Source organism: Poromitra crassiceps (genome assembly GCF_964638095.1).
Source record: "Poromitra crassiceps genome assembly, chromosome: 19".
Lineage (NCBI taxonomy): Eukaryota > Metazoa > Chordata > Actinopteri > Beryciformes > Melamphaidae > Poromitra > Poromitra crassiceps.
In genome coordinates this window covers 5,682,328-5,710,094 of record NC_139646.1, presented here as the reverse complement: position 1 = coordinate 5,710,094, position 27,767 = coordinate 5,682,328, and the positions used below count along the sequence as shown (strand labels likewise).

At 43.9% G+C, this 27,767-nt stretch overlaps 1 protein-coding gene across 1 annotated transcript; it reads left to right on the top strand.

Annotated features, from left to right (window-relative positions):
* The first annotated feature begins 697 nt into the window (after positions 1-697).
* Positions 698-27,382, top strand: gtf3c1 (general transcription factor IIIC subunit 1). Its single transcript, XM_083655306.1, has 40 exons — positions 698-966; positions 1,173-1,382; positions 3,069-3,245; positions 3,370-3,513; positions 4,376-4,472; positions 4,683-4,806; positions 4,996-5,145; positions 6,074-6,189; positions 6,410-6,462; positions 6,574-6,773; positions 7,375-7,440; positions 7,982-8,118; positions 8,230-8,351; positions 8,670-8,823; positions 8,932-9,035; positions 10,209-10,345; positions 11,087-11,449; positions 11,693-11,838; positions 12,022-12,119; positions 14,204-14,300; positions 15,350-15,533; positions 15,681-15,798; positions 16,152-16,284; positions 16,392-16,470; positions 16,682-16,755; positions 16,986-17,097; positions 17,785-17,927; positions 20,186-20,328; positions 20,469-20,553; positions 20,676-20,788; positions 21,361-21,420; positions 21,518-21,611; positions 21,822-21,994; positions 22,221-23,117; positions 23,886-24,025; positions 24,341-24,445; positions 24,547-24,839; positions 24,955-25,520; positions 25,702-25,888; positions 26,911-27,382. The coding sequence occupies exons 1-40, from the start codon at positions 746-748 to the stop codon at positions 27,124-27,126; spliced, it is 6,831 nt and encodes a 2,276-aa protein (XP_083511432.1). The 5' UTR covers positions 698-745; the 3' UTR covers positions 27,127-27,382.
* The last annotated feature ends 385 nt before the right edge of the window (positions 27,383-27,767 follow it).

Genomic DNA, 27,767 nt, shown 5'->3' with positions numbered 1-27,767 from the left:
CGCTACCCACCTCACTGGTGCTGTCACTTCTGTCACTTTCATGACAGACAGGATCGGACAGACAGGAAGGACCCACTTTATAGCCAATTTTATATAAAGAAGATAAAATCACAGTTGCTCGAGTGACATCACTGATGATGACATCACAACTGCCGTATGATAAGATCACAGACACAGGACCACTGTGTTCAGGACTTCGAAGGTCTGGAGCCAGGCTAGCTCGAGGAATTACAATCTTGTACTTCTTATGACAAACAGGACATCACTATTCATTGCTGTAGATGTCACAATGTCTATGACATCACTGATGACGTACATGAATGATTGTGGCTGTTGATTGTGTTTGTGTGGGTTAACATTACTCAAAACAATTCCAGGTGGAGATCAAGGATAGGCGTAACGTTACGTGTGCGCCGCCTTGTGGATACTTTTCTCTCTCGTCCATGCGTCAGACCCGGACGTGCAATGTAAGGTCAAAGTTGAGATCTGACCGGATCTGACGCAGCAGTACACAACAGTCGGAACTCAGCGAACTCACTCACTGCTTGCAGCAGTAAAGCGATTTGTGACCACGTTTTTCTTGTTAATACTTTTTACAAATGTAACAAACCGCTTCGAAAGCAAGTCAGTAACGCGAATAGGTTCTTCCGATTGCTTGCGATCTCGAAAGCTCCACTTTTGCTACGTGTTGGGAAGCTAGCATGCTAACTTAGCTAAACAACGGTAGCCTAGCCACTGCCATGCTATGGATGCGCTGAGTATAGCTGAGGATGAAGTGGCGTTAGAGGGACTTGACGGGATAACCATTCCCTGTCTATGGATACGACTTGAAAATAGAGACCCCAAGTTTCCCCTCAAACTCGACACGCACACCAAGGAATTTATTTGGAGGTCACTTGTACACAATATTGATTTGAAATTCTATGAACTTCCACAAGAGAGGGGGGACCTTGTGCTGTATGACAGGTGACTAACGTTAACGTTATCTCATTCTTTCTTGCATCATGGTGCACGGTGCCTCTTGGTATCAGATTTTTTGTAATTAGCGACATTCAAATAGCAGCATTCCATTGGTATTGAAGAATCTCTATAAGCATTGGTACAAATCTCACAGCTAGGTGGGCCTACACTTTTGTGATTGTATCTATGTATGTGTGCACGTGTGTTTTCAGGTATACAGACATAGACCCAGACACAGGGATTCAAGCAGCAGAGAGGTTTTGTGACACGACGAAAGACATCTACCCGGTCCACATCATTCTAGAAAACAAGTATGGGATCCAGGGTTCGTGTGTGCTCTTCAAAGAGAGGAGAGATGTCACTAACCAGATCCGCTCCAAAGCCCTCGAAGGCGTGGTCACCTTGGAGGAGGCTTTCAAAAGGTTGGTAGCCGAGGCAAAGGAGGGAGGGGTTGGAAATAGCCACACTGAATACCTACTGCTTTTTCAAACTGTCACACACCTTAGATTGACTAGTGATTACTGATTACACAGGACAGTTCTTAAAATATGTGAAAATAAACACTGTATATATCTAATTCAGCAACGTGGGAATTATATCTTCAAAGATAATACATTCCATTTATGATTGATGTGTTAAGTAAAAACATGAACGCCAGCTCTTTGCCTATGAATTTTGTTAGTAATTGTAGATTGTCATCGTGACATCACTGATGATGATGTCATCAGTGATGTCATAAATCACTGATGATGATGTCATCAGTGATGTCATAAATCACTGATGACGTCATCAGTGATGTCATAAGATGCAAAGTTGTGGCATCATCAGTAGGGATGGGCATCGAATTTCGAATTTTCGAATAATCGTTGTTATTATCAAGGTCGACTTTTATTATTGAAATTCGAAATTCGAAATTCGAAAAAAAAAAAAAAAAAAACTTTTTTTTTTTTTTTTTTTGAGTGAAATGTTGCATTGTCTCCCCTGATTCTAAGTACCGGTATAGTCAAATCGCTATAAGCATTTTAAGCAAGGTTTATGGAAAAATGAATGGCGGATGAAATCCCATGAAGAGGGAGAGGGGGTGACTTTGGCACCCCTTTGGCACTCAGACCTGAGCCTACTAAATATTTAATGAACCACAACCACTCATGATTGTCAAAACTGTTTTTTATTTTCGAAAATGTCAATGTAAAAAAAATTAAAAATGTTAATTTTTTTTTTTTTTTTTTTTTTTTTTTTTTTTATACATTTTTTTATTTATTTTCGAAATTCGAATTAAATTCGAATTTGGCCAGCGAATTTCGAATAGTGTTTTTGCTAGAAATGCCCATCCCTAATCATCAGTGATGTCATTCATCAGTGATGTCATAAGAGCAACTGAGCACGCCCAGCAGTCGAGCTGCAGGGCAGGCTCGCAGCGGCCGAGCTGCGTATGCCAGCTGCAGGGCGGGCGAGGCCGCGTAGCGGGCGAGCCTTTCTGTTCCTATTGTCGAACTGCAAAGTTGTTGCATGACTTCATTATGTGGGATCATGTTTGCTATTGGCAATGTTTACATGCACACAAGTTCTTCAGTTCTAATGCAGTTATGAGAGTGTAATGCAGTAAAGATATGCATCATTAAGTTCCAAGTACATGTAGGCCTACTTCCAGTACATAGTCCTGTATTGGGTTGAATGTTGCATTAACATTTTGTGATAAGCTGATTGATCTAAATGAAAGTGGCATTCCACAAAAAGTCCAGAGAGGTCCAGTTCGAGAAAATTTCCTCAAAGGTCCGCAACATCGTAATGTCTAACCTGCGTTATGATTCAGTGCCATGTAAAGGATAAAAAATGTAGTTTTCTGCTATGTTTTCTTGGTATAAATTGTAGACTTGTAGAGTGAATGTGGCTTGTTGGTTGGGGGGTGGTTGCAAATACCTAAATGAAGTAAAGATCATGAACATATATGTCACAGGGAAATAATCACATCCTAGGTCGAAACAAATCAAGTGAATATCCAACCGAGAGAAAAAAAATCGGTTCACAGCAATGCTATATTGAGAATATGTGCCATATTGTATTTCCCCTCTTTCTACCTTCTTTAACCTCCTTGTATGACCTTTCAGGTTTGGCCGAAAGCTTATTGTTGTGGCATCTCAGGCGGTGAGATTCCGTGCTCTGATCGGCGTCGAGAGCGATCCCGAATTGAAACTCAATGACCACTCGTACTGTTTATTGGAACGAGTGGGGCGGGCTCGCTGGCAAGGAGAGCTACAAAGCGACCTGCACGCCTGCTCTTTCAAGTATGACACACACACACACACACTTTAACTGGGCACAGTGTTAACTGCTGTACTTTATCTGGTCTTTGTTGAAAGCTGGGCTTCAGTTATTTGCCTTTTAACAACCAGTGTTTTGATTGGACAGGACAGATGCCGGAAGGATGCACTACATGAGGAAGTCTCTTGTCACACATTGTCTCATAACCATGCAGTCTCATCTCAGACGAGTGGCTTCAGGAGCTCAGCAACACTCTGTACTTCTGCTACTCAAACGTTTTCACGTAAACAGGTTTGTAATACCTTTTTACATCAAAATAACCACTTATACAAGTTTTTTTACACACACTCTACACTCTACAACAGCGTGTGGTAATCGCTTTTGCCGCATTTGGGTTCCATTGGACACAATATAAGGACAATTTAAAGTAATTAACCTTTAAGAAAGTCTAATTTCAGCCTGTAGGAAGCACTGATGTCGGTGTTAAGTGTCAAAATATACCGTTTACAGCTGGTGTGCTATTTATATCGCGTGCTGTTCACAGCTGATCAGATAATCAGCTGGGCAGCTTGCAGGTCTGTCTAATTGGCTGTCACTACCGGCTTTGTAACTTTAGACCGAAGAAAAAGACAGTAGTTTGTGGATATATTACTGGCCTTTTTTGGCCAATCTAAAAGGGGCATTTTACCTCTGTTTGGTTTAAATTGCATATTCAGCTGAGATTTGTCAGTTGTATTTGGTGAAGAGCAGTAGGAAAAACATCTGTGCTGTACTGAACTGAACAGACTCAGAGGGCAGGGACCCTCCAGTCAAGCCCAATTTCCCTGTGCGTCCTGGTAGCTCACCTGGTATCACGCAAACCACAAAGGCTTGGCCCTTCGCGCGGCCGACCCGGGTTCGAATCCCACCTGCCGTCCTTTGCCGCATGTCATCCTTCTCTCTCTCTCCCCACCTTTCCTGTCTGCCTACTGTCCTATATCAAAATAAATAAAGACGAAATGCCCCAAAAATAAAAAAGCAGAATTTCCCTCATAAAGTTGATCAGCTGAGCAGAGGAGCAGAACCACCAGGACAAGATCAAGAGAAAAACTGTTACCGTAATTAACGCTAAATAGTATGAAAACATGTCCTTAACCCCCTCCTTTCTGTCCAGGCGGAGTAAGTATGAAATCTTGAGTGAGGCCATGTCCAACATCCTTCAGGAGTGCCCTCGTCAGACTGCATCCCTGATCACACTCCAAGAACAACTTGTGAGTATCTCTCTGTGTGTGTGTAGGTCTGTTAGTCTGTTTGTGGTTATCTCTGTGTGTGTAGGTCTGTTAGTCTGTTTGTGGTTATCTCTGTGTGTGTGTGTGTGTGTGTGTGTGTGTGTGTGTGTGTGTGTGTGTGTGTAGGTCTGTTAGTCTGTTTGTGGTTGTCTTTCTGTTTGTGCCAATTATCGCTACTCTGTTTTCTTGTAGAATCTGGACGACAGGTCTTTCAGGCGCCTGCATAGATACATGCAAACCGGCAAGTTTGCTCAGTGTCTCCGTTTTCCTCTGGAGGAGATCAATCCTAGCGCTGGGCCTTGCTTCACCGCAAAAGGTATGTCGCATTGGAAGTTCAAACGACAGAGCTGTAGATTGTGCGAATTGCAACATTGAGTCATATGCTTTCTAGACAGATGAACTTGAGCATCCAATGATGCTTATAACTGATGCATATTGTTACTTTTTGGTGACCTACATGCCTATGCACACACACACACCACATTATGTATCTTATGTTTTCCAGGGACTAGACGATTAGTGAACTGTCTGAAACTGCTCAAGCCATATGTGAAAAAGGAGCTCCTTGTTGATAACGACAACGACGATGAAAACGGTGTGGCTCCACAGCGGCGACTCATGGAGAGGGATCTCCTCTTCCAGGCCTATCATCTTGGTGCGTTTGGTCCTTCATTCTCTCGCTGGACAGAAGAGTAGGGATCATCGGTTTCAGTTGAATGAAAGGGGTTAAAGGAGAATTTCGGTTTTTTACACCACGGTCCTCATTTCCAGCTTAAAATATGATGTTTTCTACCCACAAATACTTTTGGGTTCATTCGGATCCCCACAGAAGATTTGTCGCACCGAGTACACCCCTCAAACACTCAAACAGGCTAGAACGGGAGCCTGCGGGGCATGCTGCACGCGCTCTGTAAATGACACTTTTTCGGTCACATCGCGGTTCATTCTGGTTGTAAATATAATTATTTAGCTAATAGCTAGAAGCTAAGCTAACAACAACAAAAGAGTCGGCTCCGATCTGCCCCATATGGGGTTACAGTGCTCATCTTCTTCTTCTGTGGTTTCTCTGAAGAAGTGTGGTAAGAAGAGAAACCACAGAAGAAGATGAGCACTGTAACCCCATCCGGGGCAGATCAACGTTGACTGTTGTGTTGTTGTTAGCTTAGCTTTTAGCTATTAGCTAAATAATTACATTTACAACCAGAATGAACCACGATGTGACCGAAAAAGTGTCATTTACAGAGCGCGTGCAGCATGCCCCGCAGGCTCCCGTTCTAGCCTGTTTGAGTGTTTGAGGAGTGTACTCGGTGCGACAAATCTTCTGTGGGGATCCGAATGAACCCAAAAGTATTTGTGGGTAGAAAACATCATATTTTAAGCTGGAAATGAGGACTGTGGTGTAAAAAACCGAAATTCTCCTTTAATTTGACAAGACTTCATATTCCTGTCAAAAGTACATTTATTTTGTCAGCACATAGAAATGAGATGAGCAAATAATATTTGGCTTATATTGATGCCAAATGCTTTCCTGATGTTGAAATTACTTGTTCTAATTGCTGTCTTTCTCTTATTTGTTAATTTAGTACTCTCCGCTGGCACAAGGGGCATTTCCCAGAGTGCCATAGGCTCAAGGATGAACATTGGCCACCTGGAAGCTCGTATGGTGTGCCGGAAGCTGGAGAGGGACGGTTTGATCAAGGTAAGGCCTGGGCTGTTCATTTGTACCAAAATGATCTAGTGAAAGTTTGAAGTGAAAGTGGTGTTTGCATCTAAAGACAGGTTGTTAGCAGTGCACTAAGAAGAGAGACGATGTGACGGTAACATTTTGGTCTCTGCTAAGGGCTCTAATAACCTGCCAGACGGGGGCAGTATTGTGTTCACAACGCCACACGCCTATATGTGACTTTTCCACCCTGCAGGGCTTCATGGAGGATATGGGTCGGCAGAGGACAACAAAATACATCAGCCACAAGTGTGTATTTTTTTAGTCGATCTAATTGTATTTTTATGAAATTCTTATTTTCTGTCCCTTGATATCCAATAGCATTATGTTATATTGCTCTGTGGTCACATCTCTTGACAGGTGTGTGGACGTGAGTGACCAAGTACAACAGTTTGCTAAGGAGCAGGAGCGCAACATGCTGCTCTGTAGCTCCGCAAGCCCTAAAGTCACACCTCGGAACGCCAAGTCTACACCTACCCCCAGGGTTAGAAACAGACGAAAGAAAACCGGGACGAAACAGACAGAGCCTGACATCACACACCCTACTACACCTGTTACATGTGAGTACACACCTGTACACCATTATTATTATCATGATCGTATAAAACATATGGACAGAGTCACAGTGACTTCACCCACTGGTTTTTGGACTCCGGTTTTGAAGCCTAGTGGGGCCGTCGCAATCTTGGGGTCCTTGCGCAGCTTTGCACGAGACCAGGCGTTTCCCAGCCCCCGCCCCCTGCTATTGGTCTGGGATCGGCAAACTGCGCGATCACTGGACAGGCGACCTGTCAATCATACCCAAAACAGTCTTTCTCTATTTTACTCTAAAAGGGTGAGTTATATAGACTGTTTCCATGGAATTGTGTTGCTAGGGAACACAACTCCCTTTTGGAGCCAGCCTCAAGTGGCCATTCAAGGAACTACACACTGTAGTAGTATCACTTCCAAGGCTGTCCAACCCCGAGCTTGCCGTCCGGTGTACACTCAAAACAGTGGTATGGGGCTGTAGATGTAACATAAGCCAAACTGCACATCTTAGCAACAAGCTATGAGAGCCAAATTACATATTTGTTTAATAAGAAATTACGTCTCTTTTATTTTCCTCACACAATTTTGCTTCCCCCCTCCATTTTTTTCCGGTTTTCTGTGATCACTCAGTTGAAGCTCCAGCTGATGGCAAATCCAGGACCAATGAGAAGTCTGTTGAGTCTTTTGCCACAACAGGTGAGAGCTGATATTGGACAGCTGCACTTCATTTTCTAGCTGTTCTGCAAGCAGCAATAAAAGGTTACCGTTTGTTCATCAGAAGCAACATCTGGAATCTAACATGTTGACCACACATGCGTAGCTTTCAGAGTGAAGACATTCCCTGCTACGGAATGTGATTGTTCTGATCCTGGACAGATAAATCAATATATATGAACATGAACCAATCTTACTAAACGTAAAGTAATGTAATTTCACCAGAGCAACGAGTCTCAATGCTGTGATGCTATCAACAAAGACAACTTTTACACTGAATTGGAGAATGACTTGCTGGATACGTTTGTTTGAGCTTTTACCTACTTATGAACTTCAAACTGGTTACAAACCAGAAGTATGCATACGTATATCCAACAGTGCGCACATTGCATTCATTTGGTCTTATATTTGCTGTAAACACAGCCAGTCCAGGATTTGTCTCAGGAGACACTTGGCTCTCTCAATTAAAAGAGTAACACGTTTGGTTTTATTGCTCTTTAATAAGCAGTGTGTTTCCCATCAGAGCAAGCTCCTGTTGAGGAGGGGGAGGAGTCCATCTTAAGCCCTGACATCTCATTGCAGCAGAGTGAGGCTATGAATGCATCCAGTGACCAAACAACTGACATCATAACGCTTGTTGACGATATTTCCAAGAAGAAGGTTCGTCTGACTGTTTGGTTTTTCTCTGATCAGTAGTTGAGTGCTTGAAATCAAGATTGATGGTGTCAGAAAGTTGCAAGTCAACCCACCTCCCCCATCTGATTGGTTCAGATCAAATCCAAAAGGTGGCTATCCAATCAGGAGCGGCCTCATGAGACGTACCGCCTCCTGAGGAGGAAGAACATGATTGTGGAGGCTGTCCGCAGCATCAAGGTCATCGAGGGACTCTACACGTCAGTTTCTCCTAAACATCATGTCAGTTCAGTGTTTCCCCTACAATTGTACAGGCCAACGAGGCTCCCGCCAGGCCTGAATTTGTTTTTACTAATAATTACATAAATGACTAATGATTGAATAATGACATCACAGTCATCCTAATGTTAATATTATCCAAATCTGGCTTCACCAGCGACGGTCCACCCTGCGATCGGTCGAGGTTTTGAAGTCCTCCAGGCCTGAAAACATTTCTAGGGAAAACACTGCAGTTAAGTTTAAAACAATGTATTGCACAGTGAGACAGGGAACATAAATATAAACACGTCTTTCTCCAGGCTACAGAAGATGATCAATGATGAAGAGAAGCAAGATGGCGTCAAACACAAGTGTTGCAAGAAGTCTATTCAACGTCTCGTGCACTGTCTGTCCAAAGAAGGCATGCTTAAAATGTACACAACCACAGTCATACAGGATGGAATCACCAAGAAGGTACACACAGACTTGAAAATCAGCTGAATTTCCAAGGATTAGAACAACAATTTTGAATGTAATGTTTTTCCTTGTCTCCACTCTGTTCTGATGTTCCTCCGCATGCAGGTTGATATGGTGGTTCATCCCTCCATTCAGCCCACTGATGATATTGTGAAGAGAGCCATAGACCAGGTCCGCTTTCGAATCTCCAGCTCTTATTCTGTTGCACGGTGAGTGCAGTCAGTTACTCTCGCTCTAGTAATGTGGGGATCACCTTAACAATAGTGACCATTTTTACATCCGCCAAGGATGGTTATTTTCAGTGGCATCTGTCTGTCTGTCTGTCTGTCTGTTTGACTGTTAGCAGGATTACGGGAAAAACGAGGGGTTAATGTAGTCATGCAGCTCAATGTTAAGCATGACTTGAGAGTGCCACTAATACAGTGAATTGATTTGCTCATCTTTCTTGCAACATATCTGAATTTGTTCCTTATTTTTCCACAGATTTAACTTTATTGTTATTGTTCCAGCAAAGTGATTGCAGAATTTATTAGATTTTTCTCTATTGTTGAAAAAGCTGGGGTGGGGGGAGGGTGGGATGGTGGGCTGGGTGGCTTGATAAAGTTGAAGTGGACATTTCTTTTTCTATTTGAGCAACATAAATGACTGAAAGAAAGGTGAAAGGAATGGTCATTATCTTGATGTTGATTCAATAAAGTTAAAGATGAACAGAATTTCAGAGGGGCCTGGTAAGACCCGCGGATGTTAACGGTATTCCCGGAATGCGGTTTAACGAGCCAATTACATGTCTTTGCATTCGACATCAAATGAAGACATTACAGTTTGTTTTATTTTGTATGTTACATACAATTGGCCACGTTATTAGTTAGTTTATGGGCTAGAAATTCTGCCAGGTTACAGGCACTATAGGCTGCCATTTCCCCCTTCATTTCGAGGAGAAAATTCTCCTGAAGTGAAGATTGATTGACAGCTGCCATGTCGTGATATGATTGGTTGGAATGGGGTTGAAATTTGATAGTGCAATGTGACGTCAGCAAACTGTAGATTACTGTTATGAATGAAATCTTGAAAAATGAGCTTTTGATGTGAAAAAGTGAAAAACTAAAGACATTTGTGTGGTTCAGCTCGTCTTTAAAATTAGCTAATTTTGTCGGGCATGGACATTTTTCTTCCTTCAAAGGGGGCATGAGAGAACCACTGCACCTTCCATGCATGTCATCATGCAGGTTTATGTGTCATGAGTCAATCTGCCCATTATTATGTTGCACTGAGTGAGCCTACCTATTTTTCTTGATCTTTTTAATTGCCTTTTTTCCTTTCCTTCCCTTGTCCACTATCTCCACTGTCGTATGTCTCCTCTGTCCTCTTGCTCTGTCCATCAGTGTCCAGCATGCTCAGGAGAAAGCCAAGGAGAAAGAACAAGGAAATGTTTTTAAGGGGAAGACCGCCGGCCCAAGTAAATCCCACAAGGGCAAAGCAGACAAAAAGAAACAATATGAGGAGTTCAAACCCATACCAGGTTAGGTGTGATTGCATAGCGGTCTTCTCGACTGTATGTTGTAATGTTCTGTATCTGCTCAAATAATGTCAGAAGTAGACACCCCCCCCCCCCTTCGGTCACCACTAGGGGTGTCACGATATTTCGTCGCACGATATATCGCGATATCGAAGCGTCACGATATCGTCAGAAAAAAATGATATCGTAAAATAATAGAACAAATTTAGCAGAATCAACACGCATGAGTGAGGGGGTAGACTACTACTGGCATGGCAAAACAGCTCAAGGGGTACATAAGATTACACAAGTTTAGGGACCATTGAGCATGAGTTATTTAAGAAATAGATTGTATACTTTATTTTTCTTTCACCATGCAACAAACATTTAGTTTGTGACAGTGACACATTCTATTGCAAGAGAAGCATTATCTTCCATGTTGTTTTCTAGTTATTATAATAACAATTTCCAAAAACAATATTTGTTTTGTATTTTGTCTATTTCAAATGAAAGACTATTTTCCCAGGGCTCCCTTGAAAAGAGGTTTCGATTTCAACGGGACTCACATGGTTAAATAAATGATAAATAAATAAAAAAAAATTTTTTACTTTTGTTAAAAAAAATATTGTTAAAATATCGTATCGTTATCGTGAACCCAATATCGTGTATCGTATCATATCGTGAAATTAGTGTATCGTGACACCCCTAGTCACCACTCTATATTAATTGTGACGCCCCGTGTTTTCTCTTTCTCTCTCCTTGTAGTTAAAGGAATGAGCAGGTCCTTGGGATTCCAGCCTAAGATGCATCGTCTGCGCGTTGTCCACAACTTCCTCTGGTACCTTATATATGGACACCCGTTCCAACACAGCGCCACCGGCGCCCACACGCCCAGACAAGCACCAACGGATCCCGATGCCACGCAGTCAGAGACACTCGCCGCTTCACACTCGGGCCCCAACAAAGACGCACACAGCTCCAAAAACACAGACGGACAAACGCACCCATCTGAAAAGCTTGCCCCCACCGCTGGGGACCCGCCTACCATGGACGTGACATCGTCCGGTGACGAGGAGGACGAGTCGAACGATTCATCAAGAATTGTTCATACTCAATCTGATCTGAAAGGTGAGGTGGACAATGTGGCTTGTGTGAGCACTTTAAAATTCCTCATGTCTTACATTCTCTGAAGCATTCGAGCCGGTATTTAAGGAGCCTTCCTATTTGTTTTGGAGTGTTTGTCTTTGTTCTGTCGACGCAAAGTCATGTGAGTGAGACTGAACAGTGGTATGAAGTCAGGCCAGGTGTTCAAATGACTGCTTTCACTAATCACTTTGCTTCTTTCTCTCATCTACCACCTGTATCTGGTAGTGTATGCAGATGAAGATTCGTGGAAGAGGTTCATGCCTCCAATCCCCATCCACAAGGGCTTTGGCCTCGGCTGGGCTCTGATCAACGATCTGCTGCTCTGCCTGCCTCTCTCCATCTTCGTACAGGTTGTACAGATCAACTATAAGGTGAGAGCACAAACTCAAAAATCATCTGCGTTATCTATCCAGACAGCAGATAGGGAGACAGACTAGGGGAGATGCTGGAGACAAAGTGCTGGTGAGATTCGATCCCAAAACAGCAGGCTTGGCTCCTCAACTGTCTCTGTACACATTGCATTGCGTTTCATTAATCTCTGCTTGTGCACACAGGTAGATGGACTGGAGGCGTATCTGGACGATCCTGTGAAGCAGCACTATCTTGTTCGAGCTCTCCCATCCAAAATGAGAAGACAGCTGCTTTTTAAACGGTGACTCTCGTTTTTGTTCACGCTCTCTCTAACACACACATGGGCAAAGTACAGCCCGCGGGCCGTGCCCCGTTTTTTTTTTTTTTTTTTTACAGTGCACCTGAACTCAACACGCAAGATACCTACTGAATAAGTGTCCAAATGCTCATGTCATTCTGGCCAATACTCCACCTCTGTTATAGCATTTCAGTCTGGAATATGGAATATATTTCAATAAAATTTATGACTAAAAGGCTAAAAGTAATATTATGTGTAAGAAATTACTGTTCTACATTGAAGTAGAAATTTAAATAAGTAACTCGTTGCTTTTGGATTTATTTAGCTTCAAGTGTGCATTTTTGCTCTTGTGTGACCCTCAACACAGGCTTTGAGAATCCCGGGCCACTTACTGATACTTATACTTAAATTAACCCACTCATATTCTGGTTTATTTCAAGAAAAACATTTTGGCTAGTGGAAATTCTAATTGGCTGGTAACTTTAAAATCTAGCAGCCATATTGACAGGTGGTCAAAAAAGTTAATTTCAAGCTCTGCAGGGAGAGCAGGTGGTGACAGAGGAGTCAGTGAGAAAAGCATCAAATATTGGTGGTTAAGACTGAATAATGACATCACAACTGTTAATTTAAAATGAGTTATTCCTCTAAACCTGGCGCTGAGCAAAATCTGGTAGCGAGGACATTTCATCATCAAAGTTTGCCCATCCATGGGTTACGGCATGACAATATTTGTTCGGCCCCCGGCAACAATCTGGGTTTCCCATGTGGCCCCCCATGAAAAATAGTTGCCCACCCCTGCTCTAACACATAATCACACACACACACACACACACACACACACACACACACACACACACACACTTCGACCTGTCTGTTCTGAGATAGAGAGATAGAAGAAGCCAGACAGACAGGAATGTTTACATGTGACATGCAGCCAGATGGTCTATCTGATTGAAGGAGCATGTAGCGGCATGGCCCCAGGCTGGGAAGAGGCACTGCAAGTCCTCTCATAGTGGGGTCAATGCTGTACAGCCACAGAGCTGCACGGAGGTGGCAGCTCAGAATATGGCCCTAAAATAATATCAGGATATTTCAGGGTATTTCTGCGATGATAACGATATTCTTGAGGATATTACAAAATGCTGAAACATATTTTATTATCAATTTAAAGAACATTATATTGCAACAAAATGTGTTGCAGCAAAGTGTTATAGTTTAGTTGTATACTGTATGTCAGCATAAATGTAACAGTTTGCCTTCAAATATTCAAATATGCCTTCAAATATGAGCGTGGTTTGTTATACAGTACAGTACATGCTCTTTTGTAAGCAAACCACTTCCACGCAACTGAAGTCACTTCCCTTCACCGTGGAGCTGCTTCCAGCCATCCTTTTAGGGATGGGCATTTGTAGCAAAAACACTATTCGAAATTCGCTGGCCAAAGTCGACTTTTAATCGAAATTCGGAAAAAATGTAAAAAAAATGTAAAAATGTTTTTTTTTTTTTTTTTTTTTTTTTGTGTGAGTGAAATGTTGCATTGTCTCCCCTGATTCTAAGTTTAAGGCCTTATTAATTAATAGAAAAAGCTTCTGCTGTGGATTTTTAGCTCAAACAAGCATTGCACCACTGAAGTAAAGAACATGTTACATGACATTGACATTTTCGAAAATAATACACAGTTTTGACAATTATGAGTGGTTCATTAAATATTTAGTAGGCTCAGGTCTGAGTGCCAAAGTCACCCCCTCTCCCTCTTCATGGGATTTCATCCGCCATTCATTTTTCCATAAACCTTGCTTAAAATGCTTATAAAAATTGTTTTACTTGCTCAAACCAAGCGATTCGACTCTACTTAGAATCAGGGGAGCAAAGGCGCTGAGCAAAATCTGGTAGCGAGGACATTTCATCATCAAAGTTTGCCCATCCATTGGTTACGGCATGACAATATTTGTTCGGCCCCCGGCAACAATCTGGGTTTCTCATGTGGCCCCCCATGAAAAATAGTTGCCCACCCCTGCTCTAACACATAATCACACACACACACACACACACACTCTAAAATGTATTTGTGTGTTTTTTCTTATTAGGAAGTACATCTTCACTTTCCATGAGAACTTGAACAGACTGACCTATATGGGTCTGCTGCAGTTTGGTCCTGTTGAGAAGTTTCAGGATAAAGACCAGGTACGCATGATCCTCATGTTGTCTATCTTATAAATCCTACATCAACACTACACAGGATAAAGACCAGGTACACATGAACCTCATGTTATCTATCTTATCCATCCTACATCAACACTGCACAAAAATAAGAGACCAATAATCAACATTCTGTGACTGAAGCCGTTTTCCCACATGCGCTTTGTACCGCTAAATGACCGGAACGTGGTCTATTGCCTGCATGTGGGAAAGTCGTCGTGCCGGTATAAGCGCGACCCCGTCGTCGCGGAGATTTCACCAGTTTCGAGCCAGTCAGAAGAGCGGTATGCGCTATAACAGACTCAAGTGAGAAACGGGTGCAGTCATTTTCCGCGACACCGGTCCTCCTTCTCTCATGGGCGAGGTGTACACACGTTGCTTAACGTTCACTTCCAGCGTGCATCATCTAATCATTCGCGCACATCAAAGCAAACTACTTCCACATTTCGCTTCGTGCATTTGCTTTCTCTACATACATAGGCTACAAGCGTTGGGCAGCTTGCAAGCCGCTGCCATTCTCGCTGTGTCTGTCCTGTGTCAGGCTGCTGCGGAGGACTGAGTGAAGGACTGGCCTCTCTGGAGCAGAGAGGGGAGGGGGGAAATCGGCTGTGTTTATTACGCTGGCTTGACGCTGCAAATGTCAAACGAGTGTGATTTATTGTGTGGCAAGTTTTGCCGACCCCCCAAATAAGCTCCCCCCGCCCCCCAACATACCGGCTATTTGACGACTAGATTCCCACATGCAGCACTAAGGTGTGAAGGGAAATTCAGGGAAATGTCCGATATTGACTTACAGGTAATTTTCCGGTACGCATGTGGGAAAACGGCTTGAGTGACTGCTGCACTGATCCTCTCCCTACACACAAACCTTTGACGAGGCTATTTGTTAATCCTTTGTTACATTTGAACCGAATTCAAAAATGGGGTTTAAAAAAACTTCACATTCTTAATTTACCAAAGGAAATCAAGCATGCTACCCTAGAAACATTATTCTGATATGTATTTCCTTTCCCCTTTTCTCCATATCTGTCCAGGTGTTTGTTTACCTGAAGAAAAATGCCACAATTGTTGACACCACCAGCTGTGAGCCGCACTACTGGCTGGTCAAAGAGTCGCCTGGCAAACCATTTGAGAGGCGGCAATACACACTCGCCACCGCCGAAGAGGTAGAAAAGTACTGGTTTGACCTGCTGTGCGTCTGCCTCAATACGCCACTGGGTACATACAAACACACACACACACACACACACACACACATAAACGCAGATACACTGGTGTGGTATCACTGAAGCGTTGATGTGTCGACACACTTACTCACTTTTATACTGACTTTCAGTGTGTGCTTGTGTGTGTTTGTATTTTCAGGAGTCATCCGTAGCAAGAGAGGAGGAGGAGGAGGAGGAGAAGGAGAAGGAGAAGAGGATGAACCTCCTCCCTTGGCAGGGAAAAAATCGACCTTCCTAGGAATGGCATATCTGCTAAGGTAGGCGGAGAACAATGTATAGGACATAGAACAATGTATAGGACATAGAACAATGTATAGGACATAGAACAATGTATAGGACATAGAACAACAATAATATGCAGATGGCTGGTTTAAATAGCTCTTCATACATCTTCTATGTGTCGCCTCAGTTATATTTTGATTGTGCGGCTGTACATAAAAAAAAAGCTAAATCACCAAAGTTCTCTGAGAGGTGAGGAATCGACAGGAAAGAAGCTAAATGCATTTTAATAACTGATAGAAAAACAACTTAGCGCAGTACAAATGTATATCATTTCACCAAAGTGTATTAAAATAGAATCGTTGTTTATTTGTCGCCTGAACACACACAGGGGCAGTCGTGAAGTGCGTGACGATGGGTCGATACCGGGGGACGCCAACGGAGCCGGAGGTTTGGACTCTGAATTCTTTGCTCATCTCAAACGCAACTGGTTGTGGACCAACCATTTACTCGCTATCACAAAGGTACACACACAGCGACACACGTTCAAAATATTCCCTTTAGTTTGCTTTTAGGCGTAGATTTAGTTTTGACTTTCCCTAATAATCTATGTGCTTGTGTGTGTTTTCAGAACCGTGGTGAAAAGATGACTGAGAGCAGATTGAAGAGCCTCCTGAGTAAAGATTCTCTGAGGATTGCACTCAAAGCTGGTGAGTTGCTTGGAATGTGTCTGTAATTATTATATTATAATTATTTTATTTCTCCCATTACACACGTTCTTTGTCCAGTGATGATGCCTTCTTTACTCTTCCTGTTTTCTTTCGTCCAAACGTAGCTACCGCAGTGTTAAGTGCACCTATTCATTTCCATTGCATTCCTGTTCATCAACGTATGTGTGTCTGTGTATGAATGTACATCTAGGAGCCATAGGAAGCTCGGCGTGGCCTCATTATGTGACTACCAAGCGACCACTGGTCACAGAGGTGAACGTTGAGGTAAAAATCATATCAATTTAGCTTTTGTTGAAAATTACGTCACATAACATCCATCTTTAATATACAGTCACGTGAATAATTAATAGAGATAAATGATTACATAATAAAGTACTAAACTTTTTATCATGCCGTGTTGGAGATACATTTTTATTGGCACTTGTGAAGATGTTCACATTTTCTGTACATTGCAACAATGACATACAGTCCCTGTTCTTGTACGCTTTGAGCAGTTGGCTGTAGAGCCTGCAAGCAGAAACCAGCAGGTGGCTGGAGGGAAACGACAGAAGAGACTGAAGAGAACCAAGAAGGACATCGTCAAGATCCCACGCAAGAAGAGGAAAGGTATGTACAATTATGACTAATTACAATTCATCCAGGATTGAAGTGTGTGTGTGTGTGTGTGTGTGTGTGTGTGTGTGTGTGTGTTTGTGTTACAGGGTTTGTCCTGCTTCATAATGGGCCTTTGGGGGGGTGACTACACACATGCGTACACATTAGACTTTTGGGTTAGTGTATAGTCAGGGTTATCCTGAACACACATTTAGTCAGTCATTGTCAGAAATGATGGAGCAATGTGTTTTCACAGCACCCCGAGTTTCAGACATAAAGTCAAATGTGAGACTTCACTTTGAAATGCACTAAATTGATACGTATAAAAGATGCTTGATTTTGAGTTTAGTCAGGGTTGTCCTGAACTCAAATATATCCGTCATTCTCAGAACTTATGGACCAATGTGTTTTTACAGCACCACGAGTTTTAGCAGGGAAGCCATTTTAAGGTACAAATGTGGGACTTTAACTTGAAATTCTCTAAAATGATACAGTACAAATGTTTTATTTTGAGTTAGTATGCAGTCAGGGTTGTCCTGAACTCAAATATATCGGTCATTGTCGGATTCCTTTCGTCTTTTGGGCCTTTGGGGGGGGGGGGGGGGTGGTTAAAACCTCTTTGGAGGCGGCAGAAATGCCTCTATGCAGGAAAGACCCTGTTGCATGTCTTTATGCGTTTGCGTGCGTTTGTCCTCGAAGAGCCAAAGAAACGCACCCCTGCCCATGATGAGGCCGACCACCGAGCTTTGAAGAGGATGACCAGACAACGTGTCAACTGGACACTCCAGGAGGACTCACTGATGATGCTCTGCAGTGTGGCCTCACACCTGCTCAACAGCAAGGTACACCACACACACAAATACTGTCCAAACTCACCAAATGCCAGCACAACTCTGGTGCAATGCCAAAGGAAACTGTAAAGAAAAGAAAAAGGGTCAGCACTCTTGTCCTTTCTTTCTTTCTTTTTTTATATTTTTTTTATCAATTTGGGTCAGACCAATGTACAACGGACGCATTTGAGCGCATTCTTCGGTGTTCAAACACACACAAATATGCAATCCTGTAATTTCTGCCAAACATTATTGTTATCTAAACACAGGCTAGGGGTGGGCAACATTTTTTTTCCCTGCGGGCCATACTGACATACATCAAGTAAGCGAAAGGCCACACATTGGAGATCATACCTGCCAACACCAGATTTTCACGGGAGTCTCCCTATTTTTAACCCTCTCTCCTGTTGTGATTGGTAATTTCTCGTTAATCTCCTGATATAATAGTGATACAAATCCAATGGCTGTAGCAGATGAGATTTATTAACATAATTCTGCCTTTTATTGAGTTTTTGGGGGTTGTTTTGTTTCTCTTTGAGGACCTTGGGAGCCGAATTGAGATGGTCCAAGGGCCAGGTCCGCCCTGAGGCCGCATGTTGCCCATGTGTGGGCTACAATATACTTTCTAACCATTTTCCCCCCAAGAAAATTTATTTTCTGTTAATTTGTCCTTTTTCTACTCTTGGACCTCAGCCTAATGAGGAAGCATTCACCTCAGATATAAATGGATACTAGAAATATTGCACGCTACGCATGCTCATTTCTAGCGTGCCTCGCACAGCTCGCACACTTCGTGCGGTCGCCTGTAGCTTCCCTGCTCCACTCACGCATGCCAGTGGAGCAATTGTGAGCTGCGTGGAACCCCTCGCATTATTATGGTAGTGAGATTCACACAAAAGACACCATATGCAATTTGTTGTCTCAAGAGTTTTTGTTTAGCTGCTCGTAGATGTTTTCAACATAAAACATTAGCTGAGATTTTGATGAATATAACTTGTTTTTGTTTTTTGAATAGGTTAGGATTCTTTTTTTCTGTTCTGAGCCTTTTTAACACATTCAGTGCCAGCGACGCCATATGGCGTCATTAGAAATTTACCGTAGAGTGCCAGCGACGCCAAATGGCGTCAATAACTCGAATTTTTTTTTTTGACGGGGGGGTGTCGATCTATGCCTCTTACATCGCCTCTTACAGTATCAGAGGTATTGAATGTGTCTAACCTATTTTACAGAACCCTTAGGTGGCGACAGCGCTCTCCAGATGAGAGAACGTGGAGTGAAACACACAGAAGAAGTCCCCATGTCGTTGGGGAAAAGCAGGAAATCGCATCGCATCCGTCCGTATGCAGCTGCTTCATTGAAGCAACGTTTAGCTGTGCCCCTGCAGCAGCCAATCTGCTATCACAATTGAGCACCTCGTTGTCCGCTGCAACAGCCTCCGTGTCGGCTGCAACACCCATTTGCATGATCAGCCGTGGATTTGTTATTATTCTCAACTTGAAGCATGGGAGCTGGTACACGCGGCTGTAAAAAAGCAGGATCTAGCAGACTTTTTCAGTGCTGAGCACAGGCAGGGAAAACAGCAGAGCAGAGAGACACTCCTCCCACAACGGGGGGGGGGGGGGAGGAGGAGGAGGGGGGGAGGTGGGCACGCAGAGCCAAGTACACAACACAGACCCAGACAGCAGGACAGGGTTGGCAAACGCAAGCCAGAATATCCGATGCCCACCAGCAGCAAAAGATCAGCAAGAAGCTGCAACCAGCAGCGCATGCAGGCGCCAGCGCTGCTGGTTTCAGCTAAAAATATTATTCTTCCAAACAAAATTCCCTTGCCTTCACTGTTTTATTGAAGGAAATTATTTTTGAGGTGTGACTACATCAGAAAATTAGCTTCAGAGTCAGCGATGTGCTTGAAATGTTTAATTTCACAAAAGGCTCATTATCTCAGCTCGTAGAAAAAAAGCTCTGTTTTTCGTTCAATGAAGCTATCTTCTCCGGCTCATAACTAAAGAACGGAAAATGGGATCAATAAACTTTTTTTTGCAGGTGATAGAAGAGAGTCTCATCGTTATTTGTGCGTGTTCAGTGTTTACATAGTAATTATTAAAGAAATTATATGACTGTTTTAAAATGCATTGCGGCCTATGTGGCACAGCAAGCAACCTTTTGCCCAAGGGCCGTGGCACTGAAAGTGTTAAAGTCATTACATAGTCAGAAACGGATGCATTTATTCGGCGTATGGTGTGAAATGATCCACTGTTGATGTGTTGTAGTTAAAAAGGCCATTCGTACCCTACTGTGTGGTGAGGGACCTGCTCCAAGCAGAGTTTGAGAAATCTATGGATAAAACATCTATTGCTGTCGGACGTCGCACACGATACATCCTCAAGAATCCTCAGACTCTTCTGAACTACAGGTAGGTCATGCGCACACACACACACACACACACACACACACACACACACACACACACATCCACACACACACACACACACACACACACACACGGATAGACTGAGAACTCAGTCTACTGTTTACTGAATTAATGTGTTGCAGGATCTGCCTGGCTGAGGTGTACCAGGACACATCTCTGATGAACCTGTTGGAGACAAAGAAACCTACCGATCCAGAGAACCCAGAGGTGTGTGGACATCTTATGGTTTTGCTGGCATGTATTGTCCATTTATATTATGTGTAATCATGTGTAATAGAAATAGATTTTCTGACTGCATATTTGTATATTTCTGTGTTGCTGTGTTTTAGGATTGTGCTGAAGCGTTCTCTGAGTATGCAAAGCTGCTGAGACAGAAGTTCAGCACTGTTGTGGCCTCCTCTGATGTCATGATGCCCAACACAAAACACCAGCTCTTCTCACGGTAGGAAGATGAGGAGGAGGAGGGGGATCTCACATTCCTACGTAGAAGTTCTGACTTAAAGGAACACTCCGCCCATTTTCAACCAGCTTTGTATCATTAGAACATCGGTAGTATATCAGAAAACTGTAAACGGTTTTGAAGTCTTTCATTTAGTTTGACAGTTATTGAGTGTTAAAGTGTGGACCAGTGACATCACTGGTCCACACTAACTCAAATGAATAACTCATTAACTCAAATCAACTCTCAATAACTGTCAAACTATTCATCATTCATCTAGTTTGATGTTTATTGAGAGTTGATTTGAGTTAATGAGTTATTCATTTGAGTTAGTGTGGACCAGTGATGTCACTGGTCCACACTTTAACACTCAATAACTGTCAAATTAAATGACAGACTTCAAACCCGTTTACAGTTTTCTGATATACTACTGATGTTCTAATGATACAAAGCTGGTTGAAAATGGGCAGAGTGTTCCTTTAAGGCAGAGAGTGATGGAGGGAACAAGAAACTGAGTATGACTTGCAGGTGTGGATCTATGGTGTGAAATGTATTGTTGTGTGTGTGTGTTACAGGTTTACGGTTTGCACCATAGACAATGGAAAAGGAGTGTCCTTCAAAGACACAATCAACTGGTAGGGATTTAATTGGATTTTCTCAGTTTTAATTGCATACGTTTGAATATGTATTGTGTTAAAGTTGTGTGCGTGTCCATGTGCTTGTGCGTTGCAGTGCGGACGACATCCACTCTATAGTCTTGCACAACTTGATCCAGAGCACTCTGGGCATGTCCAACTCTCAGATGAAGTCCTCCAGATCTTTTCAGGTACAGCCAACAGCCACCAGTCATTGTATTGATTGCACAGATGTTCCTCTCGCCCACAAACACAGTTCACAAAGTCTGTCTAGATGTCCCTCTGCCTCCCTCTGTCTCCACCCTCCTCCCCTTTTCCCTTTCCAGGCCGACAAATACACGCTCACACAAACGCACAGCGACGCGCAATCTTCTGATTATCCATCTTGTCTGCCCCCTTAGACCTTCCACACGTACAGCAGGTATAGCCAGGAATTGCTGTGCCAAGTGTTCGTCAAGTGCAGGAAGAAGGGTCTGGTCAACCGCCGTCGCATCACCCAGTCTTCTTGGCCAAGGAAGAACCGAGCTTTGCCCATCCTGCCCATGTCCTACCAGCTGTCCCAGTCCTACTACAGGTACAGGCATCGCCGGATGAAAGTTAGTGCGCAACCAGTCAGTACTCGGACGACTTGCATCTATCTATTGCTCATTATAAATGACTAAATGCACTGTTGCTTATAGGGGAGCTTAGTGATTGTACTATTACCGTCACCAGGGGAGAGCATCACTTTTTGAATCCATGCCACGCTACCTGTGATTGCAAAGCGTTTTGACCATGGCTTTCCCACTCCTTACTGACAGGTGTTTTGCATGGCGTTTTCCTTTCACGCTGTGCACAGATGTCTTCCACCACTTGAGGACTCTAATTGAGAACGGGGCAGCAAAGGACAGACCCATCACTGCGTTCTACCACGAAAAGCAGAGCAGGCCAGACGAGAGCGAATCGATGGAGACGGGAGCCGGGTCAAAGCAGGGGAGTCAAAAGAGCAAGAAAGAAGAGGGTAAAGATGAGGGAGAGGAGGAGAAGAAGACGAAAGAGAAGCAGTGCGAACGAAAGGAAGACGACACAGTAACGGGTGAGCCAGAGGAACAGACAGAAAAAGGGAATAATGTCTCGACAAAGGAAGGAGAGAACGACCGAAGCAAAGAGGAAGAAGGAAAAATGGAGACAGAACTGGACAATGAGAATGCAGAGGGCACGAGCCAACCAGAAGTACTGAGTCACCTGAAAGACCCAGAAGTCTCCTTCACACTCGGCGCTAGTCAGGACCCGTCCCCCAGTGAGCTGACGGAGGGCCCTCTGCCCCCTGAAGAGAAGACAGGAGAGGGTCCCACATCAAACCCCGTACCTCAAGCTGCTGAGGAACCTCCGGAGGGCCCTCTGCCCCCTGAAGAGAAGATAGGAGAGGGTCCCACATCAAACCCCGTAGTACCTCAAGCTGCTGAAGAACCTCCGGAGGGCCCTCTGCCCCCTGAAGAGGAGACGGGAGAGGGTCCCACATCAAACCCCGTACCTCAAGCTGCTGAGGAACCTCCGGATGTGTCTGACATGATGCGGTTCCCTCTAGATTCGCCAGGGGGAGCATGTGTGGCCTCTCTCAGCCTCATGACTCTCGGACTGCTCTCTGTACATGTGTCCATACCTAAACAGATGGTGGTGGTGGACAGCAACTTGGTGGACAATGAAATAGTCAAGAGGTGAGACATAATACATACTTGTATGAACATGCATCGAGAGCGAGCTGATTTGTCGTAAGCAATCGCTGCTTGTTATTGTATTCACATTTCCTTTCTCTCACTACAGCTCAGTTCTCAAAAACATACTTTGCCAAACCCATTCCAGACACCGCCTGCCCCTGTAAATCCCTGAAGTTCATTTTTAGAAGGAAAATACAAGTATCATTTAGAGTTATATTCCATTTACTGAGGACTAGGTCTAGTTTACAATTCCCCTATCATTTTGCAGTGCAAAATTAGATTTTTTTGTCATCCGTTTTCATCCTTTCTGCAATGAACTTGCCTAGATTGAAATTATTGCAATTCCATAGATGTGACTGTAAAGTTTGTAATTCGACATGTTTTTGAGGGATTAGTTCTTCAATTTCCTCTTCAAGACTTCAGTTTCTTCCTGTGGGTGTCAGGTGCATATTATGCTCATTGATATTAAAACACTTGGGCAAAATGAAATAATAGAACGGAAACATTGACAAACCCAAATGAAGGCGTCATGTTTTCTGTGATGATTATTACCTATCTGTATTGAAGTTGTTTTTCCTACTGTACAAAAATGAATGGCAGTAAATGGATTATTCTGAACCGAGGGAAAAACAAGCCCCGATATCTCCCAACTAGGCTGAATGTGTGCAGAGAGCAGGAATAATGTTAAAGAGAAGACAACCTAGACAGAGTAAAACAAATATATCCGTATCATTCTTTAAAATCAAACTTAACTTGTGGCTTTTTTAGTATGGCAGCATTGGAGGAAGAGGAGGATGATGACGACGATGCGGAGGAGTGTGAGGGGAGGAAGAGGCTGGAGGTCAAGTCCCACCAGGCCTCACACACCAACTACCTGATGATGCGAGGCTTCTGCTGTCCTGGCATAGGTAGGGTTTGCCTTTTTTGTCATAACTACCTGTTTCTGATAGATGAATGCAAATGTGACCGCCACCTCCTGTATTCATTTTATAGACAGAAAGTACATTTTGGTTTCCAACAACGTGTATGAGTTTGACTTGAGTATTATCTCCTTGCACATAAAATAGGAACGGCAGGCAAAAAGTTATTTAGCAAACAAAGGGCCGATTTGTCTGTAGAATCAGAATTGACATCGACCGTTGGCCCCACATCTCAGTTGTGGGTCCAACGGTCTTTTATTGTGAACTCGGATGCGTTACTAAAACTTTCTTTTTTGCTTCTAGTCAAACTACGTAACCTCAACCCCAACGACAGCATCGTGGTGGAGTCCTGTATTTTAAGGTTTCAGCTGCGCAATACCCCTGCTCACCAGCTGTTTCATACGGCGGGTAGGTACTGATGCATACACTCGAGACATGTAGAGAAACAGAATCCGATCCGCAGAAAATAACTCTTTCTACACCTCCCTCTTCCTCTGTTTTGGCTTTAGACTCGGCACCACTGGACTTCTCTAAATGCGGCCCGTCTCTGCTCCCCTCCTTTCTCACTCACTCTGTCCGCCCGCTGTCATCTCCCTTTCCCTCCTGTGTGGAGGAGGGTGACGTGCGTTTGATTCACCAAAGGGGCTACTCTCCTCAGGACATGGAAGCATGTGCTGAGCTGAGGAGAAGCTTAGACGAGGCCGGCCATAGTGGCTTGGCTATGCACGACTTGTCTCAGGCGCGCATCCACCTGGCAGAGCCGCACTCCGGCCGTACCAGGAGCCTACAGCAGTATCTCCAGGTAAACACGCTTACTGCCGCAAAAAATATGCTCTGGTGAGTTTGTTGTCTCTGCACTGAATTTCCTAGTGTCTGATTGCCGTGTGTCTGTCTGTCCTGACCTTCTCCCGTCCCAGGAGCTACAGGAAGAAGGCCAGGTGTTACAAGTGGGGAGTTTGGGGCCGCGTTGGGTGCTCATGCGGCATGCTGGATCATGGCTCCTGACCACAAATGCCAAGGCCTTCTCCCAGTCACGCTTGAGCCAGGACGGATTGCTTCCCTGGGAGAACCAGCACAACATCCCCTTCATGCGCAAGAGATTCCTGGAAGCCCCGGACAAGGAAGGGGAGCCGCCCAGAAAAAAGGTGGCCGAGGACAGAGAAGGACACGAGGGGAGAGGGGCTGAAGACGGACTGTCCGGTGAGGTAACGGGCGAGGAACCGACCAACGGAGATGAGCCGGAACGGCAGAGAGGACCGGGAGATGAGAAAAGCGAAGGCAAATCGCTAAACTCGGGAGAGGCAGGGAAGCCGACACCGCCTGAAGAGGCAGCACAGGAGAAGAACAAAACCGAGGAAAAACGCGCCAGCTGTTGGCTGGAAGAGGAGGGGGGAGAGCCGACGGACAACGAGGAAACGAAAGAGAAGGAAAAGCATGATGAAGCATGTTCACCCCCAGCAGGCCCAGCTGATACTGAGGACGGGTAGGTAGTGAGCTGGGAAGGGAGTTCATTTAATTATTCATATCCTAATGACTCATTAGAATTATAACTATTGCTATTGCAGATTTGATTGTGCATGCTTTTCACTTTTCCAATGTTGTCATTTCTGCCTTCTCTTTTGATCTTTCTGTGTCTCTATCCCCCCGACTCCCCGTCCCCACAGAGAAGACTTGTGCTTCATCAGCCGGCCGTGGCGCATGGTGGACGGCAAGCTGAACCGGCCTGCGTGTAAAGGCATGTTAGAGGGCATCCTGTACCACATCATGTCCCGGCCCGGACTCACGCAGTTGTCCCTGATGGAGCACTATCGAGATGTGCTGCAGCCAATGGTGCTGATGGACCTCCTGCAGGTACACACGCACGTGCACACTCACTCACATACACACGCGCGCACTCCCTCACATACACACGTGCACACTCACTCACATACACACGCGCACACTCCCTCACATACACACGCGCACACTCACTCACATACACACGCGCACACTCATTCACTCACATACACACGCGCACACTCACTCACATACACACGCGCACACTGACAGGTGGAACAAGACAGAGATGATGCCTCTCCTCTAGAAGTCAGGGCTGCAGACTTGTGAACTTTGATTATAAAATAATAGACCATGTTCACCACAGCCATTTTGTGTCTCAAGTCAGGGTAAACACAGGTGTACCCAACAACATTAATGAGGGGCCCCGACACTAGAACACCTAAATGGAATGGTAGTTGGAAACCATCATTAATCTTGTTGGTTACACTTGTGTTTACCCTGCCTTGAGACACAAAATGGCTGCTGTGAAAAGGGTCTATTGAGTTGGGCAATAGAAAAAAAGACACTTGTTATACAGTATTGTTGGACTACCTGTTGTACAACCAACTGATGAACTAGGAAAAATATGGTACATTTAGGTGATCTTATCAAAATAAGAATCACAACCATCACCAACTGGATTGTCAACTGATATACTTTACCGCTAGGAGAAGAGAGACTCCCTTGGAAGTGTTCAGTTTTTGCTACTTACTGTCCCTCCTTTCTCGCCACTTTCTCTCCCTGCGTTTCTTCACGTTCCCATTATTTACGCCTCTCTCCTTGTCACTATTCCTGTAGTGACTATTATAACCCCTAGGGGGTGTAACAATTATCAGACTGGTATCTGAGAGAGCAGGCTAGCTGTAGATGTATTCATTCAAACCTATTGGACTGAATGAAACTTGGGGGGGTTACAAATGGTATTGGATGTTTTATGAATGGGGAAACTTGAGTCAACAGAAATCCTTTGAACCAAAGTTACCCTTAGAATGCTCAACTGTCTCTTTAAAATGTGTTTTTACTTCCTCTCTATTTCCCCCCCCCCTCCTCTGCAGGCACTGTTAGACATGGGCTGTGTGACGAAGCGAACTCTCGTCAGATGTCCTAAACCGTCACTCTTCTCCCGCTCCGTGGGCCGGACAGGAGGCGGGGCCAGAGTGGGGAAGAAGGAGGAGCCGGACACTGTGTTTTATGAGCCCACCATCAGCTGCTGCCTGCAGCTCGCTCAGGTCTTACCCCACGAAGCTCAGTGGAACATGCTCATGCAGTGACACTGTCCATGGCCTTTGCTCGTCGTGCACTATCCTGGCCACGCACCAGTATCACATGGGTGTGTGGAAAGGCTCCAGGATGATCTTCAGCCTTCACAAACCTGGAGTTGAGAAAAAGCAGTTCAGCCAGTTCCATTAATGTTCTCACCAACTCCAACTCACTGAGATCTTTGACAGATGCAATAAGTCCAGTTAGCGTTCACTTCTGGTTTTACAGAACAATTTCTTTGTACTATTTTTTCTTTATTTGTATAGTCCCCCCCCCCTTCAATTGTGAATGCTTTTGTTATTTTAATTGTTTTGTAGATTGTACAGATATTTACTTTAAATAAAAGAACATGATATTAATTCATGATTTATGTTTGTGTTGAAGGAAAGTGGGTCAGTTAATCAGCCAATAGTTAAATGATGATGATCATGTGTCTTCCAAAGCTACAGTGCTGTTCATTTAAAACCTCATGAAAATGTATCTCAGCTCTTTAAATGGCGTAGAACAACTTCATCTGGTTAGAAGGATATTTTATGGAAAGGAGTATTGTGAGATAACATTGTTTAAGATGATTAACATTACCAGACGAGCATAATGACAACAACAAATATCTCTAGTCGTCCTCAGTTGCCCTTTATCTCATGATTCAAAC

Coding starts and splice junctions, on each gene's coding strand:
- gtf3c1 (XM_083655306.1), top strand. CDS start 746: ATGGATGCGCTGAGTATAGCTGAGGATGAAGTGGCGTTAGAGGGACTT. Junction 15,799..16,151: donor GGAATGGCATATCTGCTAAG/GTAGGCGGAGAA, acceptor GAACACACACAG/GGGCAGTCGTGAAGTGCGTG. Junction 24,840..24,954: donor GCCTACAGCAGTATCTCCAG/GTAAACACGCTT, acceptor CTCCCGTCCCAG/GAGCTACAGGAAGAAGGCCA.